Source organism: Antechinus flavipes, chromosome 2, assembly GCF_016432865.1.
Source record: "Antechinus flavipes isolate AdamAnt ecotype Samford, QLD, Australia chromosome 2, AdamAnt_v2, whole genome shotgun sequence".
In the NCBI taxonomy this organism is placed as follows: Eukaryota; Metazoa; Chordata; class Mammalia; order Dasyuromorphia; family Dasyuridae; genus Antechinus; species Antechinus flavipes.
In genome coordinates, this window is record NC_067399.1 from 456,972,643 (window position 1) to 456,989,804 (window position 17,162).

The 17,162-nt window shown below is 40.3% G+C and overlaps 2 protein-coding genes across 3 annotated transcripts in view; one reads left to right on the plus strand and one right to left on the minus strand.

The window, feature by feature from the left end:
• The window catches only part of ASTN2 (astrotactin 2), a 1,134,072-nt gene that overhangs the window by 357,333 nt on the left and 759,577 nt on the right, over positions 1-17,162 (minus strand). The window lies entirely within an intron of this gene.
• Positions 4,530-15,293, plus strand: TRIM32 (tripartite motif containing 32). Its single transcript, XM_051979523.1, has 2 exons — positions 4,530-4,577; positions 11,562-15,293. The coding sequence occupies exon 2, from the start codon at positions 11,645-11,647 to the stop codon at positions 13,586-13,588; it is 1,944 nt and encodes a 647-aa protein (XP_051835483.1). The 5' UTR covers positions 4,530-4,577; positions 11,562-11,644; the 3' UTR covers positions 13,589-15,293.

Here is a 17,162-nt window from a genome sequence, read left to right on the forward strand (position 1 = left end):
TAGTTTAAACCATTCATTTTGTTTGTGAGCGAATTGAGGTTCTTAGAAAGACATATTAAAAATCAGGACTCCTGACTTTCATCACAGATTTTTTCCTCTGCACTTCATACTGCCTGCTTGGTCTGCAGCTCTATATGAGTTTCTGCTCATTTCTTCGTACTTCTTGCTGTAGCCTATGCTGGAATGCTCTCCAGTCACCTCTTTAGCTACTAAATTCTTACTTACTTTAAAATCCAACTCACATTACATTGTATTTCCACTGTGAAGCCTTCACCTTTGGATCTCTCATTTGCAATACTTTAATAAATTAATATAATAATTTATGTAATATCATGTATTAATTCCATGTTTTAATTTTTAGTTTCTTACTTGACTGTAAGCTTCAAGAAAACAGGGTCAATGTCTTCTCTAAATTTTTTCTCTCTCTCTCAGCTCCAAGAAGAATTTTCTACATACAGCAGGCATTTAATAAGTTTCTATTGAATGGATGAATGATATTTGTTGTCTCTAAAAGATTATAAATCCTTTGAGGGCAGGAACTACAAATTACATTTCTCAATAAATAGTTGTTGAAATTACAGAGGGCCCTAAGGGAACAGAATGTATTCAGATATTTTTTTTTTTTTAAAGTGGCTTGTCTAGAAGACAAAGATTTGACCAAATGTCCCAGGTGAGAGTCTGATTTGAGAAAGAGGGCAAAAGTTAGAAGAATAGGGAAGATAATTTCAGATAAAGGAAGAGATTATTTCAATCTGTGTCTCTATTTCCAATGCCTAGTACCACCTTACATGCAATAGGTATTTAATACATATTTGAATTGCCTGAATTCCCACAGTGGGTAAGTAACCCATGAAATACTTTTCCTTTGACCACTTGTCATTGACTTTACAGAAATCAGAAGGTTTGGGGCTGGAAGAGACCTTAGAGATCATTTATTTGTCCCATTTCAGTCATTTTTAGTCATGTCTGACTCTTCATGACCCCATTTGGGGTTTTCTTGGCAAAGATACTGGCCATTTCTTTCTCCATTTATTTGGCCTAATCCTCTTATTTTATACAAGAAGAAACTTAGGACAGAGGTGTGAATCAACTAATCCAATGTCATATAGGTACTCAGTGGTATTTGAATGGTATTTGAATTCAGGTCCTCTGTTCCCACATGCACTGAACTGCTGGGGCTCCTGCTTAGAAAAATGAGCTTTAACATTCCTTCTAATTCAAAAGATTCAGATATGAGTCAGAATGGGAGAAAAAAGGGAGAAAAAGAAGCAGAAATAGGGGTGGAATTAAGGCCAAAGTGTTTCCCTAGTTCATTCCTACATTCAACACCTGTTGCCACAGATGCCATAATATTGGTGACCTCTTTGATACTTCTCCTGTTACCACTTTACTCAGTCCTCTGGGCTCAGTGTCAGGGCCATACACACGCTGACAGATCACCTGCAGCCTGCCTTGGAAAGTGTCCAGAAACCATTGGTCTATAGCTCCTTGGGGAAAGCCAATCAGCCATCAGCTAAGTGTGCCTCCCTCTTCAGCAAGAAGCAGCATGTTTCAGAGAATGTGGTGCCTTGGGCAACTGTGAAAGTGAAACCTCCCTTGTATCAGCTCATCATTCAGACTACTAACATATCCCCTATTCATGATGGTGCAATGCTGAGTTCCCTGGTGTAGGACACACAATCTGCTAATAAAGATGCAGGGTCCCCTGGGAACACAGTATTCCTGGGGAGCCTAACCAGCACAAAACTGTGCTAAGGTAGAAAGGGCATATTATTTTGGAGTCAGAATACCTAAGCTCCTAATGGTCATTCCCCTTGCTATGTGAGGTTGTGGAGGTCATTTCATTTCTCTTGGTCTCACTTTTCCAAACTGCAAAATTAGAGAATCCAATTTGTGGGTCAAGGGCCTGGGGGAGGCAGGGGACTGTGAAGTTATTTCAAGGGATCCCTGAAGATGTGCTCCAAACAGTACAAATTCAGTCCTTATTTAGCTCTAAAAAATATTCAGTATTGCTAAGCATAATGCATAAGCAAATGTACCTTCTATGGACTGAATATCCCTCATGGTTCTATTTTTCAAAAATACATATATCTATATTAGCATATATTTAAATTACTTATAATATTTATTAATTTTATATAATTTATAATTTTGCTACCCAAATTACTTACTTTTTATTATCATGCATAGCTTCAATCAATGAATCCCACAATACTTGTGGGGAGTTCATATATTTTAAAAGGTTGGAATCAATTTTTCTAAAGGATCTCAGTTCTCTAATACTAGGCACAAGCTTCTTTGCCATTTATGTGACTGTGATCCTGTGCATTCAGGGGATTCAAATGACTCTTTGTGACTTCTCTAGAAATCATTACTTAGAAGTGTTACTTCCTTGTAGGATGTTAGAGCTGAAAGTAATCTTAGAACATAGAATAAAGAAAGTTAGCACTAAAAGGGATATTAAAACATAGAACAGAAAATAAAGTCTTAGAGATAGGAAGAAAAACAGAGATCATCTAGTCCAAACCATTAATTTTTGTAAATGAGGAAATTGAGACTAGAAAGGGAGATTCAAAGACAGATATCTTGACTCACATTTTAGAACTCTTCCCAATATATCACACTGCCTATATTACATCTCTTAGCTCAGTCTCCCTCATACCAATTACATAAACTCTTATATCAAATTCCACACCTCTTATATCTGTATGACCTTGAACAAGCCTGTGGAGTAGAGACTTCAGACTTGGAGAAATAGGATCTGAGTTTGAATACTGACTCTATTACTTAATACCTCTGTGACCACTGAGTTAGTCATTTAAGATCTCTAGAAAAGAGCCTACTAATTTGTCTCCCCATTTCAACTGTCTCACAATCCACTCCATCCAACACAATCTTCCAAAGTAATTTTCATTAAGCTCAGATCTAGAAACATGATTCTTCTATTCAATCAAATCCAGTGACTTTCTTTTGTTTGAGAATAAATCATAGACTCCTGTGTTGAGTTTTTAAAGCCCTCTCCAGACTGGCATCGATCTCTTTCCCAATTCTTTGGACATTATTCTTTCTCTCTTACTCTGTGAGTCAGACAAAACGGCCTTCTCTCTTATTACTCAGGATATTTTATCTCCCATCTTTGTCCCTTTGCACTGGTCATCCTTCATGCCTGGAATTTACTTCCTGCTTACCACTGCCTCACAGATCTTTTTACTCCTTTAAGATATATGTTAGCATCATCCTTTACATGAAGCCTTTCCCAACCCTATTACCTTATATATGTCGTTAACTACTTCATATATATTTGTATTTATTGCTCATTTTTCATATCATCATAATTTTTCCAGTATCTCTTTTCCTCTCCCCTTTCAGGAAAGGGATCTCATATAATGAAAATTTTTAAAGGGGTGTGTGTGGGAGAGAGAGAGAGAGAGAGAGACACAGAAAGAGAGACAGATACAGAGAGAGACAGACAGACAGAGAGACAGATACAGAGAGAGACAGAAAGAGACAAAGAGATAGAGACACAGAGAAAGACAGAGAGACATTGACAGAGACAGAGACAAATACAGAGAGAGACGGAGACAAAGAAAGAGAGACAGAGAGACAGAGACAGAGACATACGGAGAGAGAGACAGAGACAGAGAGAGAGAGAGGGAGACAGACATTGACAGAGACACAGAGACAAATATAGAGAGATGGAGAGAGACAAAGACATAGAGACAGAGACAGAGAGAGACAATGACAGAGACAGAGAGAGACAAATACAGAGAGACAGAGAGAGACAAAGACATAGAGACAGAGAGAGACAGATTCATACAGAGAGAGAGAGAGACAGAGAGAGAGAGACATTGACAGAGACAAATACAGAGAGAGAAACGGAGAAAGATACAGAGAGGAGGAGAGAGAGAAGAAAGATACCCCAGGGAAACCAATCAATACACCGAAAAAGTCTGAAAAGATGTGCAATGTTTCACACTCCATCCTCTTCCAAGGAGTGGGGTTAGAGATGGGGTGTCTTCTCCTCCCCTTTTTTAGGGCCTAATGCGTATCTTTTTCTATGTAATTGTATATATACCCAGCAGACAAGGGCTCATTCCGAGAAGCAGTCTCATCCGGGTGTACTGGCTCCCTAGCACAGCCCGGGCACACGGGAGCCTTTATTAAGTACTCCATGCTTGGGATCTCGGTTTCCTCATCAGGGCGGCCCTTGGAGTTGGTTGGATCTGCTCTGAATGCTACAATTTCATGAGAAGCTCTCGCTTCCCTTTCTCCCTCCTGCCCCGTCTCTGACACAGGCAGTAACAGATCTCCTTTGTCTCCTCCTCGTCCCTTATCTCTCTCCGCAGTAGGACCCACACCTCTCCGTTTTTTCTATCCTCTTCCCGGGCCAAGCTAGCTCAGCTAGAGAAAAAACTACAACTCCCAAACGACCGAGGTGGAAGGAGGTGGAAGCAAAGTTTGATTGACAGACCGTATGTCGAACCTTCGCTGGCCTCCAGGGGGGCGCCTGGTCGCGCGTGCGCAGAAAAGCCGTCGGTAAAGGCTGCGTCGAGAGCCGCAGGCGGCCAGGTAGAGAGGTAGGGAGAGGAGGGGCGGGGGAGACTGGGGGTCGCGGGAGCGGGGAGCGGAGGGTGTGTGCCCCTTTCTGGGCAGCGAGAGGGCCTTAGCGTTTCATCTCCTGGCCACACCTCTTGCTTCGTCCAGGGAATGGAACGGTCCGGACCTAGGAAACCCCTAGGGGGGAGGGGCAAAGGATCGACGAGGGGCGGAGGGGAGTAGGGGGCAGGGAGAAAACCGGGGGAGGGGGCCTGCAGGAGACCCTCCCCATACCCCCAGCCCTTGGGCTGGTGCAAGAGGGGAAACCGCACTTGGGGGACAGCTGGGAATGCAGCTAATGGTGGACACCCTGGGATGGAGTTGGGGGGGAGGATGCAGAGAACCTAATATTAGGGCCGGGGGAAGAAACCGTTTTAGAATGACCTCATGAGAAACCAGGGTGGAAAGGGTCTTCCAGAGGTCATTGGGAAAGTCCGGGGAAATTGGGGAAGTGTCATAAATGAGGGAGGGCCTGGAGGTTTGATCTGTCTAAATTATGAAATAGGGCAATTTGGGTGTGGTGCCCAGTGGGTCGGGATGCTCAGGATTCACATCTGTGACCCAGAGAAGTGTCAGCCTGGTGAGAGGCGGGACCTCAGACAGCTGGGGGCTCACTGGTCACTAAGGTGGCCGTTCTCAGCCTTTAATGAAGGGCAAGCATAACTGAGCTCTCATCAGCTTAATCTCTCAAATGCATCCATTATAACAAGATTTTTAGGGATCTGCTGTTCATGGGGGAAAGAGCTCAGGAGAGTTCTAGGCTAGTTTATTAATGAGTTGTGTGACCTTGGACAAGCTCATATTTGTGAAATTTAGGAAGAAGGAAGATAGGCAAGGTCTGTAAAGAGGATTTGTTCAGGTTACTTTTCTCCCTTTTCTCTAGCCCTGCCCTTATGCTGGGTTCTTTTAGTAGACTTAGAATGTCAGGCCTAAGGCACAGAATCCAATGAGTCTCAGTTTCCTTTTCTCTAAAATGAAGGGGATTGCACAAGTGCTTTTAAAAGCCTTTTCTAGTTCTGAAATTCTGTATGCTAACATTTCACGCTTAAAGAGCTCTTATAGCTTTAACTTTCCATGTTTTAGGAACTCGGATGGTAGCAAGAGTATAGTTTTGGTCTGTATGTCCCTCTGACCCCTGGTTACTTTCACTGAAGAGTCCAAGTTGAGTTTTTCATGCAGCATCCTCCTGCAGTACCCAGAACTCACCAGAAGCCAAATACAGATGGCCTAGAAAGTGATAAAGCAGACATGCTGTCACTTTTCTACTTGGAATGGGAAAATGGCTGCTCACTGTATTCTTCAAGTCAGGGAGAAATACAAAGGTCTTCAAAATCCCAGACTTGTAAGGGAACCCAGAGGCTGTCCAGTTTAAACCACTCCTGATTAAGAATCTTCTCCTCTGGAGACCTAGCAAATGATCAGATGATCTTTGGATTAATGAAATCTGAGGCTCTGCAAGACACTAGTCCAGCTAGGCTGATGAGGCTTGGTAGAGCTCCATTCTAAGGCCAGTACCCTGATGGTAGCTATGTGTTAGAGTAGTTATTCTGGACTGGGGTCAGGAAGACTAGAGTTCACATTCATTCTCAGACACTTAGTGGCTATAGGACACTGGTCACTTAAACTTGTAAAAATCAGATGAGATATGTGTAAAATGCTGAGTACAGTGCCTAACACATAAGAGGAGCTAAATAAATGATTGGTCCCTTCCAGTAAAATTCAAGGTATTATAGAACAGAAGTCAGAAAAAGAAAGTAAAATGCCATTATAATTTCTCCAGGACATTTTAGAGTGGATGATGGCATTACTCAGCAAATAATAGAGCCAGTTATAACAGTGATGAGGAGAACCAACTGTTTTCTGAGACACTGCTTGGCAAGAATGATAATAGTAATCGCAATAGTAATGGTAATAGCTAACATTTATATAGAGCTTACCATGTGCCAGACACTACTACCCACTTTATAATCATCATCCCACTTGATCCTTACAATAGTCCTGGGAGCTGTTAGCCTTATTTTACAGATGTAGAAACTGAGGCGATTAATATCTTAAGTGACTTGCCTAGGGACATCCTAGTGTCCACTAAATGAATGAGACCACATTAAAGATTCAGATCATTCTGACTCTATTCACTATACCTTCTGTCTGCTTAGACAAGATCTTACAACTACATTCAACTGGATTTTTTTTTTTTTAATTTAAATTCAGAAATTCTCCAATCCCTTGCAAGGGAGCTAATCCTGGGCTCTTACAAGCTATACCAGGTGAACATAAGCTCTGACAGATGAGTCCAGTTTATAAAGACTTTGAGTAAATACCTTAGAATATATTTTGCATTTCTCATCCAAGGGCCACCCTAGCTAAGTAAGAAGGAGCTCATATTTACAAGGTTGGCTATCAGATGATTATTATTTTCAGCCATGACTCACATAATTTAATAACACTAAATAGCCATACTAAAATATAGATGAATTATAGAATATCATAAAATCACACGCCCTAAAATACTAGACTAAGCATGGTTAAAAGAGTTGGGAGTTGGAATAAGTCAAAATTGAAAGCAAGAACTGCTCAAGTCCTATATCATTTGCCAAAATACATGATTCTATTAAATAGGCCAAGTCTTTTTCCTGCCCCTCAGAGGAAAGTTAAGACATGATGACTTTTTTCAAGTATCTGAGAGGCTGTCATGTGAGGGAAAAAGCCTACTTGTTCTTTTTTGATGGCTAGAAGTTTCAGAGAGGTGAGTTTGGGCAAGTTATCAGGAAGAATTTCCTAACATTTAGAAGTTTCCCAAAGTACATGACTTGTTTTGAGAACATGAATTCCCACTTCTTGGAAGTCTTCAAACAAGTTGAATAATCATGTGTCTGGTATGCTATAGTGGGGATTTCTTCAAATTCTTAATAATTTAAACAGACACAATCCTGCTTCTTCATAATATGATAAGTTTTTCTCAAGTGCCTTATAGAATTCTCCTGTGATGCTGCCCTTGGCGAATAAGAAGGCACATATGTTGGTAAGAGAATTTTCAAAGGAAGGGGAAGACTTTAGGAATACTGGATTTTTATTAAAAGTTCAGATTCAGATTCTGGCTGTATACTTTACTGTGTGACTTGGGACAGATCACAATCTCTTGGGACTTGGTTTCCTGATCTGTTTGCAAGGGAAATTATATCTCTAAGGCCTCTTACAGATTTGAATCCCATCTCTCTATAATATTTTGAGGGAAGGGCGTAAGGAAGGGTAGCTTTGTTTTTTTGGACAAATTTCTAGGGATCTCCATAGGTCTCCATTATTCTTTTTAAACTTTCTTCCCTACATTGTTATTTTCTTTATCAAAACCTGCCTTAAATTCAACTGAGTTAAATAAAGGCAGGCAAAGAGCAGAAATATCATAGAGATCATAGAATACAGAGCTAGAAGGAATCTCAGAGATTGTTTTGACCATCACCACCCCCATTTTACAAATGAAGAAACTGAGACCCACAAATGGGGAATCACATATCTGAAATTACACAGCTGAAATAGGTTTTGAACCCAAGCGATCTGACTTCATTGCCCTATTTCTGATTTAACAAGTAAGTTGAGATGAGTTTGGAAATACCTGGGAGTGGGAGGATGATTTTTTCCTCCCCCTGCTGTGCTGTTTCAGGCGTAGCTGAGTAATATTGGCTGGTAGGATGTTATTAGTGTTTCTGATATCCAAATGTTTGTGGAAGATATAGGGAACTCTGTTTCAAGATTCAGATAAAGACAGAAGACAGGCAAGAAATTTCTACCAAACCTACTATTAACAAATTAACTGATGGCACTTGATTTCATCATTGACAGGTTTGTTTCTGTTATGCTTAAGTACTCAGATCCTCTATTTTTCTTATTGTGTGTTCCAGGCTCTGTGGTTTTTCATAAGAAGAGTAGGATTGAGTGATTGGGGGTTATCTTTTTTGTTATAGTGAGTCATTTGTAAACCCTCTCCCCCACTTCCCTCCCCAGTGCTTATCCTTGCCTGATGAGTTTAATCTCTGTTGCCAGCCAGTGTACCTGAACAGTCTTAAATGGCTCTCCCTGCTCTAGCATACCAAACTGATCAAATATCAGTTTGAAGTAACAGTGCCTCATTGAAGATTATTAGTCCCACCAATTGCTCTGGAATATATATGATCATTCCCTAGGGGAGAATATGTGAAGTATGAAGCCAGCTGTTTACCTAATGGTCATTCTTTTATTCAGGATAAGAATTTGTATCTTAGAAAACTTGCATAAAAGTAGGGGAGAAAATAATCCACAAAACGCTACCTAAACTGGTCTGGTCCATAAACAGCATAAATATGTATGTTAGGAAAGGGATATTTGTAATGCACATTATATTTCAAGGCCTCAAGCTGGAAAACTACTTTTGCCATCAGCTTAAGTTGACTTTAGAAAATACCTGCTAGTACATCCACTCATACCAGTGTATGAGTATAGGAAGGTAGGATGATTTCAACTGAAAGCTTAATTTGTTTGAGGATCTAATGTCCTGTAGGTAAAGCCTCTCCATTTAATGATAGCCTGTCTCTTACCTTTTATTTTGGGATTCTCCCACATTAGATGATCTAAGAGATGCTTCTAGGATGTAGACAAGTTGTGGGAAATTTAGCCACTCTTGTCTTGTCTAATATCCTTAAAGAACTGTGCTTCCAAGGCGGGCATGGCTTAAGGCAATTGAAGCATACTGGGATTCTTTCCTGTTCCAGATCATAGAATCAGTATAGAGAAGTCAGTTCCTTTCTGTAAGTGCATGCAAGGTGAAAGTCCTGAGCTGAACCTCTTCTCATGGAATAGACATAAACCATGGTGTTAGTAGAAAGAGCATTGGGTTTGGAGTACAAACACCTGTAGTCTAATTTCGATATTTCTACATAGTAACCGTGATGTTTCTCTGGCCTCCACTTTTGTTATCTGTAAAATGGAAATGATTATAGATTACTTACCTTGCAAAGTTCTATTGGGAAAAGCACTTTGGAAACCTTAAACTACTATAAAAATTTAAGATTCAATTCAAATATTTTCAAATGCACACTGGATTCTGTATAATTAAATTAGGTGGTAGTTTGTTTTGGAAGATACTGAGTGAGTCTCTAAGTTGATTGGCATCTGGAAAGGAGTCAAGGTCTCTAAGCCTTGGTGAAAAAAGCAAAGATGCCTCTTCTTTTAGCTTTCTTTAATTTTGGCAATCTCAGAGCATTTGGGTCTTTTTTTTTGCCCTGATATATATGACACAGGATTACACTAAGAATGTATCTTGTTTGTTAGAATCTATTGTGGTTTTATAGAATACGCTTTATGCTCGGGCTCTACTAATCTAGCATTTGGGGAGTGATGAAAGATAAATAAATATTAAATGCCTACTTTATGTCAGAAACTGTATTAAGTGTTTTAAAAATATTTGATCCTCTTAACAACTCGAGTTAGATGCAATTATTATCCCATTGTACATTTGAAGAAGCTGAGGCAAAGATCAAATGAATAGTCCAGAGTCACATAGCCTATAAATGAACAGGTAAAATTTGAATTTGGACATTCCTGACTCCAGGCCTAGTGCTATGTCTACTACACCACCTAGTAATATTTATGGGTAGAAGAAAAAAGAGGAACTTATTCTATCCTTATATATATGTGTGTGTGTGTATGAAGGCAAGTATCTATTAAATGACAGTATACTTGCCTGATATCTCAACCATAGGAATTCATGCTCTTATGGCAAGCATACCTGTGTCCCCAAGAGGGAGGGAAGGGATGAGGAAAGGGAGAAAAGGGGAGAGAGAGATATGAGATAAGACAAGAAAAATTTAAGAAAGGAAAGATTGGTATAATTTCCCTCATATTTATATGTATATATTCACATAAACATGTACACATGCATGTATGTATACAACTATAGCTGTAAAATTTTCTGGCATTTCAAAAATTGATGGAATTGTCTCATTAATCCCTCTATAGAGTCAGCTTCAGAAATACTAGATTATTGCATTGTGGGTTAATACACACAATATCTATTCATTAAATGGAACCTTCATTGTGGTGGTCCAGAACTTATATAAAAACAAAATGAAACAAATAAACAAACAAAAAAAGCTGAAGCCCTTGGCTTTGGATTGAGAGATTTCATGGATGGAGCCCTAAGATGCCAGTTCTAAGTAAGCACTTACATAACATTGTATAGTAGATGCTTGATATCTGCTTTTTGGATTATTTGTAGTAGCTAAAGTCTTCTTCCCTTGCTTATCTGGCTCTGGATCTTAGTGGAAGAGATTGCATTTTCAAGGAATCTGGGGCAGATACATAAAAGTTGAGTACTTTTACTATATACTATATACTAGTATATAGATAAATGTATATGCTATATACTAGTATATATAATTTATATATATACACACTATATACTATATACTAGTACATAGAATATATATATAGTATATATACTAGTACATAGATATATGTATATTCTAGTATATAGTATAGTATGTATATATATACTTTTTCTACCTCACTCTTCTAAAGTTGAATATGATATATTTGATTATGCTTCTTGCCTTCCTTAGAACATTAATACAAACAAAAGAGAATTAATTATGGTTTCAAAGTGTTTCCTACATTTCTGCATTGCCCACACAGCTAATACATATTTCCTCTCTCTCTTTTGGCCATCTGTACATCATTAAAATACACAAGCTATATTTGAATTTGTAAGACCAGTATTTATCTCTAGTGTCTTCCTTCCTCTGCTATTGCTCCTCATGCCTTTTTTTTTTTTAGGACTGAATTTTAAACCATAAAAAATATGGGCTCTGGGATGAGTCTGTCAAATAAAGTTGGAAATAACCAAATAGGTTTTTATCAGTGATAGATTGTATATATGTTTGTGGGGTGTAGGGGCTAGGGAAATGAATTATTGTTGTCCCTCTTCTCATTGACAGGAACCAAAACCCTATGGAATGAAAGCAAGCAGTGAGTTACTCTGTTTCAGGCTATACTAGTTGAAAGCTCCTCTCAGTTGGCCATGGCTACAGCTTCTCAAATGAATCTGGATGCTCTTCGTGAAGTGCTAGAATGCCCTATCTGCCTGGAATCCTTTACTGAAGAGGTTTTGCGCCCCAAGCTCCTTCATTGTGGCCACACTGTCTGCCGGCACTGTCTGGAGAAATTATTGGCAAGCACCATCAATGGCGTCCGCTGCCCCTTCTGTAGCAAGGTCACGCGCATCACCAACTTATCCTTGTTAGCGGACAACCTGACCATACTGAAGATCATTGACACAGGAGGGCTGAATGAGGCCGTGTCACTGCTGATGTGTCGGACCTGTGGGCGGAGACTACCCAGACAGTTCTGCAAGAGCTGTGGCATATTGCTTTGTGAGCCCTGTAGGACAGCAAAGCACTCGTTGCCCAAACACTTTGTGCTCCCCATCAAGGAGGCAGCTGAGGAGCGGCGCCATCACTTTGGTGAGAAGCTTGCTCAGTTGCGGGAGGTGGTCAAAGAATTGCAACTGCGGAAGGAGACCCTGGAAAGGGTCTCCAAAGACTTGCAGAGCCGTTACAAGGCAGTTCTACAGGAATACGGGCGGGAAGAACGACGGGTTCAGCAGGAGCTGGCCCGTTCACGCAAATTCTTCACAGGATCCCTGGCAGAGGTGGAAAAAGCTAATAGCCAAGTGATGGAAGAACAAGGATACTTGCTAAATATTGCAGAGGTACAGGCTGTGTCTCGTTGTGATTATTTCCTCGCCAAGCTCAAACAGGCAGATGTGGCTATTTTGGAAGAGGTAGCTGATGAGGAGGAGCCAGAGCTGACATCCAACCTACCCCAGGAACTGACCTTGCAGGATGTGGAGCTCCTTAAAATGGGTCATGTTGGCCCCCTCCAGATTGGCCAGGCAGTCAAGAAGCCCCGAACAGTCAATATAGACGAGCCCTGGGTTGAAGAGGTTGACGCCACCTCCATAACAATCCGGGAGATGGATGGGAGCCCAGATGATATGACTCCTAGTCCCCGGTCCTCACCTTCTCGTCAGCGAAAATCTGAGGCGGCAGCCAGCATACAACAGTGCCACTTTATCAAGAAGATGGGTGCTAAAGGGAGCACACCAGGCATGTTCAATCTGCCTGTCAGTCTCCACGTCACCAATCAGGGTGAAGTGCTGGTGGCTGATCGAGGCAATTTCCGGATCCAGGTCTTCTCCCGCAAAGGCTTTCTGAAGGAGATTCGGCGCAGTCCCAGTGGCATTGACAGTTTTGTGCTCAGTTTCCTTGGAGCTGATCTGCCCAATCTGACCCCATTGTCAGTGGCCATGAATTGTCAGGGACTGATTGGTGTGACTGACAGCTATGACAATTCTGTCAAAGTGTATACTTTAGAAGGCCATTGTATTGCTTGCCATCGGAGTCAACTGAGCAAGCCCTGGGGCATTACTGCTCTGCCCTCGGGTCAGTTTGTGGTCACTGATGTGGAAGGAGGCAAGCTATGGTGTTTTACAGTTGACCGATCAGCTGGAGTCGTCAAATTCAACTGTCTCTGTGGTGCTGTTCGTCCCAAGTTTGTTACCTGTGATGCTGAGGGCACTATCTATTTCACCCAGGGGCTGGGCCTCAATCTGGAGAATCGACAGATTGAACACCACCTTGAGGGTGGTTTCTCCATTGGTTCTGTGGGTCCTGATGGGCAGCTGGGCCGTCAGATCAGCCACTTCTTCTCTGAGAATGAAGACTTCCGCTGTATTGCTGGTATGTGTGTGGATGCTCGTGGGGACCTCATTGTTGCTGATAGCAGCAGAAAGGAGATCCTACACTTCCCTAAGGGTGGTGGCTACAATGTCCTTATCCGGGAAGGACTCATTTGTCCTGTAGACATTGCTCTTACTCCTAAAGGGCAGCTCCTGGTGCTGGATTGTTGGGATCACTGCATCAAGATCTATAGTTACCACTTAAGAAGATATTCTACCCCTTAAAGGGAGCTGGCATTCTTCACCTTAGCCAACCTTTCTCCAGATAGCTCTGTGGGTGTCCTTAATGCCATAGATTAGTTTTGTGTCCTAATTCTAGTTGGATAGGTTTAGAATTCAAGCTTCAGTGTTTAGAAATCCTGTCCTTTAGTTTGCCTCTAAGAATAAAGCTTTAAAGTACCAACTGGCATTGAGGATGTGGGACAGTTTAGCTGGCCTCTGACTAGCCACCAGGCCTCTCCAAGACTTCACCAGCTTTAATCATCATAGAGACTAAGAAATGTCTCACCAGCAAACAAACCCTTGTTGATTTTCCTATTTCTCCTTTGGATTCTTGGCTTGTTGGCTTGTCTCCAAGAAGCATTCTGCTTGCCAACAAAAGGTTCTCTGCACTGATGACTGATCTGCATGTTCTACTGGGACCTGTTCCCCCAGCTCCTTATGGCTCTTCAGTAGCATTTCAAATGTAGCCCAGTAGTATTGCCTTTGGATTCACTCACCTTTACCAATGTGTAACAAGTCCAGTGCTCCCTAAGAAGAAAAGTACCACATTGGGGATACTGTTTTTTTTGCAGATCAGAATGTTTTCAACCTCTTAAACCACTAGGTTCATATGTGATTGAAAATGCAATGACTTTGTGGACCATTAGAGAACTCTAAATTGAAAGCTGATTGTCTGTTAAGGGGATTTGTGTTTTACTTTGCCAAAGTTAAAAAAAAAAATTGGAATCAATAATAACATTAACAGATAATATATTTATTTATAATCTTCAAGATGTTGTAGTTCAGCCCCATTATTCATGAGCAACTTCCTTGGGTCTACTCAACTTGTCTAAGAATTTGTAAAACAAGGCCAAGGGTGGGAGTGGATTGAGAATCATTTTCATTACTGGAAAACTTTGGCGGGTGCTTAGCCGCATTTCCCCAATGGAGTGTAAAGTATTCAGGTTCAGGATTTATTTCCATTCCTTTCTTAAGCATTAAATAATTGATGGCAGCTTCTCCATTACCAATGTTTGTTTCTTTTAATTAAATATTGGGAGGTGGTTTTTATATCCCATTGCTCACTTAGCTGAAGTTCTATTTCTTAGCAGGCAGTACCATCAAAAGGATCTATCCTGAGAAACACACTCCCTCATCAGTATCCAGAAGCACCATCACATAAAGGGAATGCAAATCCCACTCCTAGTGCATGTGAACAATTATCTGGCACCTAAGGTTTAAAGTCATGGACTCACAGTTTTAAATTGAGTCTTTACCATCTGTTCTTGCCTTCTAATTACAGTTCTAAAAGTGAAAGCAAGGTTGTTCTTTCAAGAAGATATTCTTTTGAGTGAAGACATTCAAGAATCAGTGGCTGCATATTTGTGTTGACTAAGCCTCAACTCTTTTTGAATTTCAGTCACAGAAGAGTGATAGAAAACTGATGGGGCTGCCTGGAAATGGAAGCACCATAGCCCTATAAGTACTAAAAAAAAAATAAAACAAAACAGTTTTTCTGGGTTGCATTACTCAAAAACTTCCCCTCCCCCCCATATTATGATTAGTTTCCAAAGGACAGGAAATGATATAATTAAAGGTAGCCCAGAACTAATTTGTCTTGGGCTTTTCACCTGAAGAGAGCATGGACTGGTTTATGAAATTATGTCTCATTTTAGAAGATTGTATTAATGGAGGGAAAATTGATTCAATTAAAAGTATATCACAAACAGCTCTTCTTGTTATTAAAAGCATTTTATCTGCCATAACAACTAGTGGCAGGAGATCCATCTCCCTTTGCTGAAACAATGACTAAGGGAGTAGCTATGAATACACATTTTGCTGCTGAAAATTTAATACAATATCCTTGACAGGCTTGACAGAAATATTCCCAATACTTTTCCATTCCTATTAGCCCATCTATCATTGGGATACTTTGATATCCTTACACATTGTCCCTAAGTTTTACTTTGTGTTTTGCTTCTTAAGTAATCTCAGCATGAAGTTACAGACCAGGGAAATGTGGGACTGGATTTAGGATGCTGTTTCAGCCACTTCTGTTTCAGACACTCTTCTTTACTGCAAATGTACAGGCAATATTGGTGTTTCCTTTCTATTCCTTTTCTATAGAGCATTTGAAATCCCAACTTTTAGCCACTAATTCTGTCCCAGGGAAAAATGTGGGAGAAAGCAAACCATGGACCTGACCAAAAGGATTCTCATTTTGTAGAAGGGAATGGATGGGAGCAAAGAGTGAAACAGTCATCAGGATACAAAACTTGATCATTCTGTGGTTAGATTATCAGAGGGTTGAATTAATTTCAAATAATGGAAACTGGGAGAATATCAGATATATCTGTATACATAAATTGAAATCATAAAGCAAAATAGAATCTTAAGTAAATATTTCAGGCAGCCATTCCTAAAATCCTTTCTGTCCCACATCTATGGGGGTAATCCAGAGCTATTTGAGAATCCAGAGCTTTCCTATGAAGACAGTTCTATTTGACCCATTTTATAGCTGAGTAAACTAGAGACCTAGAGAACCAAGCCACTTAGAGCTGAGCAGCAATCTCAATACTTAAAGAAGCATCCATGAATATTAATGCCATTAACTTTCTCTGCTGACGGCCATTATTAGCCTTTCTGTTTTCCTATTTGTAAATTCCCTTGAAAGCTGTTATTAACTTCTTATCTGTAGTGTGCTTTGAGATCACTGAATGAGCCCCTGGCTGAAAGTGCAAATTAGCATCTTTGTCAGGTTCTGGGGGAGGCTCAGAGACCCCCCCAGACTTTAGACTCTACCCTTCAGTTCTTCCTCTCTATGAGCTGGGTAACACTTCACTTTTAAGTGGCCATTAATTAGTACCAGATTAAAAGTGCAACTGCTTGAACATTACTTGGCCTTACCCATAGGAAAACTATAAGACATAAAGCAAGCTCATCCCACCGTGTGGTTAATGGATTGCCTCCCCACTGACTATCTGAGCATTTACTGGTGTGAATTGACCTGCTTTAATTTTTTTACTAGCCTCCACTGAACAGCCCCTCTCTTCCCTTTCTGTAAACTTAACCCCATCTCAGAACTGTATGTGGGCTTCAGTCAGAAATCCAAGTAGAGGGATACATAGTAAGACAAGCTTATCCAGGGACATGATTTCTTGCTATGAATTTTGAACTGAAATCCACTCCTGTCTGGATAGATTCTTAACAGGGAGTCTGTGAAATTGAATGGGGAAAAATACATTTTTTATTTCAATATAATTGGTTTCCTTTGCAATCTTATGATTTTATTTTTTATGTTTTAAAATACTATTACTTTGAAGGTGACCATGATACACATAAAAAGGTTAAAAATATCTAACTTAAAGTTAGATTTATGCTTATATGAAGAAAGGATGCTAATTTATTAAATCTTAGTAAGAAAGACTCACTAAGGAGATAGTAAGGATTCTGCTTAGAAAATGGAAGCATTTTTAGAACTGGGAAGGATTTTAGAGCTCAGGTAGAGCCAGTGCCCAGACTGACAGATAAGAAAATAGCCTAGAAAGAAAGTGACTTGCTTAAGGTTGCACAGCTAATAAGCAATAAAGATAAAAGT